The sequence below is a fragment of the Trifolium pratense genome, linkage group LG2, assembly GCF_020283565.1.
Source record: "Trifolium pratense cultivar HEN17-A07 linkage group LG2, ARS_RC_1.1, whole genome shotgun sequence".
Lineage (NCBI taxonomy): Eukaryota > Viridiplantae > Streptophyta > Magnoliopsida > Fabales > Fabaceae > Trifolium > Trifolium pratense.
The window spans coordinates 10,486,977-10,492,055 of NC_060060.1; the positions used below are offsets into that span (position 1 = coordinate 10,486,977).

Consider the following 5,079-nt stretch of genomic DNA (forward strand, 5'->3'; position numbering starts at 1 on the left):
GAACATCAACCACTACATGTTTTTTACGTGCCTCAATCAAAGGTTAACCTTTGACTATATATTTTTGTGTGTGAATATTTTAACTACTAATACTATTATCTACTAGTACCATTTTTGTCCCACCAACCACACTTCTCATTCTTTTCGATATTTTCTAGAACAAGAAAAAAAGCCAGATAATGCTAACCACACGCGTCTATACATTATCAATCAAAGAAAAAGTAGTACGCACTCTCTACATATGAGTATTTTTTAGCACATCATATAATTAAAGAAATAAATGTGTTACAACGGGAAATTGCAATGGAAGCTTCCTTGTAGAAAATTTCTTGCGAAAATAAAACACAATTTCATTCAAGAGAAAAAGCCAACCACACGAAGCGTGTTATGATTTTCTTTCCTCCTTAATATTTTATCAATTTTTTCTTTCACGTCTCAATAAGAAAAAGAAGAGTGTCAACATGATGGATATATCACAATCACAACTACTGGCTTAGACCGTTTTATCATAGTAAATTAGTAATCAACTGTCAATATTTTTTAAATTTGTAATTAAATTATATATATATATATATATATATATATATATATATAAGAGGAGGAAAGTGTTAAAAACACGATTTTTGTTGTTGTTGTTTTATTAATAAAATATGCTAAAAAGTAAAAACAAATGTTAAGAAGCACTTCAAACAAATATTATCTTAAAAATAATATATATATTCAACACTTAAAACTTTAAAAATTATTTTTCATATATACAATTCATCATTTGTTTTGTTTACACTTGTGGCCAGTCTATGTGATCCGATTTTATGAAAACAAAAAAGGTGTTAAAAAACGTGAATAATTTGATGAAAATGAAAAAGTATAGAAGTTATTTTTTGTTTGAAAGAAGAAGTAATTATTAAAATAGAAATTAAGAATAATGTAAAAAAATGTAGAAGTTAGAGTTTAAAAAAAAAATGTTAAGAGTTGTGGAAATTAAAAATAGGCTACACCAAAACTAAGTTTTCCCTTTAATTATACTAGTGGCCAGATGGGCACGTTCCGTGCTCGTCTGTGTGGTTCAATTTTTCTATTATGTTAAGTTGTGTAAAATATTATATTTTAAATTTTTATATCTCTTTTTATAAATTTTGTTGAAGAAATATGGAGAGATGTATAAACTAAAATAATAGAACAAATGAATAGAAACTGCTATAGTTGGTTTTGCAAGTTAGAAAAAGTAGTTTATTTTGAAAGTTATATTAAAGAAAAGTATGAATAAAAAAAAATTGTTAAGGGTATTTTTGAATTTTTTAAAAAAGGCTACACCAAAACAATGTTTTTAAGATATATATATATATATATTAGTATAGTTTTTTTTACATTTTTTTAACAAGTGTTTTAAGAGCAATATTTAGCATGACCTTTTATTAATTCTCTGAAGAAGAAGCTCTGATAATTTAAAATTCAATTATGAAATAAGTAAAATCCAAGTTTAAAATTATTCTCAACGGGAATCGAACTTGAATTCTTTCAAAAGATACATAACCTTTTATTAATTTAATAAAATGTCGTCGATCTATGTGTACGTGTGGAACCGGTTTCATTTGGTCCAAATAATAATAAACTTTAGTGTGCTATAGCTTCTAAAAATTTCTAGAACCCACGTCACTAATTAAGGATCCAAAATGTTTGGTTTTTTCGTATCTATAAAAGAGACTCTTCCAAGCATAATCAAAGTGAATAAAACTTTCCTATTTTCATATGGGAAATTATGGTAATTGTGAACCAAATTGATTTCATAGATGATGCTTAAACGAATGGATTCTGATCATCAAAGAAAGCCTTCAGAAAATTTAGTTCATTCTCGATTCTTTCTTTCTGGATTTTATTGTTGGGATTGGGAATTCTTAACTGCTCTTCTTCTTTTTAGTTGCTCTTACTAGACAAAGATTTTCTTAAGTTAGTTTTAATTTTAATTTTTTGTTTTGAGAATATTATTACTAGTGGTTATTAATTAGAGAAGATTAGTTGAAGGGTAGATCGGGAAAATCAAAATATGTCGCAACGGTCGGTGCCAGCGCCGTTTTTGACAAAGACGTATAATATGGTGGATGATTTTGCGACGGATGATGTGATATCTTGGAGTGAAAATGGTGCAAGTTTTGTTGTGTGGAAACATGCGGATTTTGCAAGGGATTTGCTACCAAAATATTTTAAGCACAATAATTTCTCTAGCTTTGTTCGCCAGCTCAACACTTATGTATGTTTTTTTTTATCCCTCTCTCCTTTTATTTCTTCATAATTCATTCTAGCATTTTGCCAAGTTTGTTAGATTAGTTTACGATGATTTTTACCGTAAATAAATTGGTCTAACTAATAAAAATTTTGGTCCTCATAAACACGTGATTAGGTGTTGGATTCAAATATCTTTTTTGGGTAGAAAATAGTAATTTTTTCATAGCTAATTGGTTTTTGCATGTTGCCGCGTATGTAGGTAAATTCTAGTATGAACTATTTTATCAAGTGGTCTATGGTGGATCAGTCATGAATAACATTGTAACGAATACGAATTTTACAAAATCCACCGTTGGATTGAAAGTTTATATCATATAGATCATCCATAGAAAAATTTAAAAAAATTGAAAATCATTTGATATGTTATTGAGACACATCAAGATTAACGGTTTATTAAATAAAGTAAATTTTGATGGGTCTCAATAACATATCAAATGATTTTCAAAAAAATTTAAAAAATTTATGGATGATCTATACGATATAAACTTTCAATCCAACAGTGAATTTCGTAAAATTCATATTCGGTAGATCACTTGTCCACGGTAGCATTATGTATCATTAGTTTAAGATGATTTTCATTTTTCAACTTGCCAATGTTTTTGTGTAGAAATAGTAATTTTTTCATAGCTATTTTTATTTTGGGTTCAAAACAAGGTAATTTATTTGTTTGAACTTTATATCTTTCCCCAAACAAGCAAATAGAAACTACCACAAATAAAAATAGATTGAAAAAACTTCATCCAAAGTAGAATACCAAAATTGAAAATATTACTTTTAATTTATTAGTTAATGGTTGATATTACTCATTTTACACTCTAAAGTGAATTACTCATTTTAGATGAGCTGGATCCTTAAAATTTAAGAGAAAAATGCAACTATTTTTCAAAATATCAAACTAGTGATGTTTTTTTAGAGTTTAATTTGGATACAATAAAAAAATTACAAAATCAACTATATGTGTTACTTTTGAAAATCAATTATATGTGTGATATAATTTAATTTGATTGAATGCATATGCTAATTAACATTGTTTTTGAATTTGCAGGGATTCCGAAAAGTTGTGCCAGACAAATGGGAATTCGCAAACGAAAATTTCAAGCAAGGCCAAAAACACCTCCTCATCGATATCAAACGCCGCAAAACCATACCCCAACCGTTATCACAACCTCTAGAAACCGAAAAAACCAACGCCGACAACTCCTCTCCATCAAACTCCGCCAACGACGGAGCAGGATCCACCTCCAGCTCAACCTCTTCCCCTGATTCAAAAAACCCGGGATCAATCGAAACAACACTTCCCCATAGCGTCAATTTATCGAGCGAGAACGAGAAATTGAAAAAGGATAACGAAATATTGAGTAACGAATTGGCTCGTGCGAAGAAACAGTGCGATGAGTTGGTGACATTTCTAAAAAACGGTTTAAATGTAGGACCGGATCAAATAGATCGCATTATGAAGCCACAAGGAAACTATGAATCTGTTCAAAATGCGGTTGGTGAAGGTGAAGAAAATGGAAGAGATTGTTTGAAATTGTTTGGTGTTTGGTTGAAAGGAGAAGATTATTCAAAGAAAAGAAAGAATAACATGAGAGATTGTGAAGACCAATTGGGCTTTGGTGGGGCTAAGGCTAAAGTGATGAACAACAATGTTGTTGACTTTAGTGCTGTCAATGTTGTGAACATGATGAAAAGTGGCAAGGTTTGTAACTAAAATAGAATGACCTTAGCTTGCCACATTTCAGAATTTAATTTACTTTTTTTTTATTATATAGAAGAAATAAAGATAAAAGTGCTATAATGAAAAATGATTAGATCACTAAGCTATCACCATCATCATATGGTTGGGTAGAAAGACAAAATTTGCTACCCCATGCTTCTTTTATATGTTCAAGTTGTGTTAATTTTTAATTTGATTTAGGTAATATACTTGTATGAATATTAGTATTCACGGTTGTAAAGTACATACAAATAGTGAATGTATGGCTTTTTAAATATAGTTGTTAGTAGCCTCTCGTACTAAATGTTAGTCTAATTTTTATTTATATAACAAAAGTACAACCAAGATCAATATATTAAACGTGGGAAATAGAAATCATAATTTACCTCAAGTTATTTGAGAATGAGCTACTTTTGATTCTTTGAAATTCTTACTCTCTCTTGTATGGACGAAGTATGCCTTCTGTATATAAAATACGATCTACTAATTGAGTTATGCTCACTTAAATTTTATGTGTTTGATTCAACTAACAAGAATTAAAAGTTATTACATAATGCAATGTAATGAAGAGGCACCAAGTCCTATATTTCTATACATAATTCTTGAATTACAAGGGTGGCATACCCTTAGTCAAATGATCAATGATCATCAAATCATGCCAATATACTCAATGACAAATAAATATGTTATCTTTAACTCTTTTTCCAATGGTTAAGTAATTAACTTGGATCGCGATATATTTGCTTCGACTTTCACTTTTATGGTTCTTAGTTAGTTATGTTAGGTATTGGGCCTTATGAGCATTAAGCCCAATACAAATGTGTACTTTGGCCCATTAGCTTATATATGGTGCTTTGCCTATATAAGTAATGTGTGCTTGATCAATACAACTTGAGGATTACCATTTTGATCACAACAAGTGGTATCAATCGCTCTTAATCCAGGGGCTGAGAGAGAATAGAGTTTGTTAAGAGTTTGTTGAGGCAATTACACGGTTGAAACCACCGTAACTGTCATCGTTTTTGCTAGTTTCTTGACTATCTTACCGTACCTTGCTCCTTAAGCCATCTTCTTCCTCA

At 29.7% G+C, this 5,079-nt stretch overlaps 1 protein-coding gene across 1 annotated transcript; it reads left to right on the forward strand.

Annotated features, from left to right (window-relative positions):
* Nucleotides 1-1,645: 1,645 nt before the first annotated feature.
* LOC123908142 (heat shock factor protein HSF24-like) lies at nt 1,646-4,279 on the forward strand. The gene is made up of 2 exons (XM_045958682.1): nt 1,646-2,248; nt 3,329-4,279. The coding sequence occupies exons 1-2, from the start codon at nt 2,045-2,047 to the stop codon at nt 3,992-3,994; spliced, it is 870 nt and encodes a 289-aa protein (XP_045814638.1). The 5' UTR covers nt 1,646-2,044; the 3' UTR covers nt 3,995-4,279.
* The last annotated feature ends 800 nt before the right edge of the window (nt 4,280-5,079 follow it).

What these genes read in the sequence shown, in the direction of transcription:
- LOC123908142 (XM_045958682.1), top strand. Translation starts at nt 2,045, where the DNA reads ATGTCGCAACGGTCGGTGCCAGCGCCGTTTTTGACAAAGACGTATAAT. An exon ending in TTCGCCAGCTCAACACTTAT is followed by an intron (nt 2,249 to 3,328) that starts GTATGTTTTTTT and finishes TTGAATTTGCAG; the next exon opens with GGATTCCGAAAAGTTGTGCC.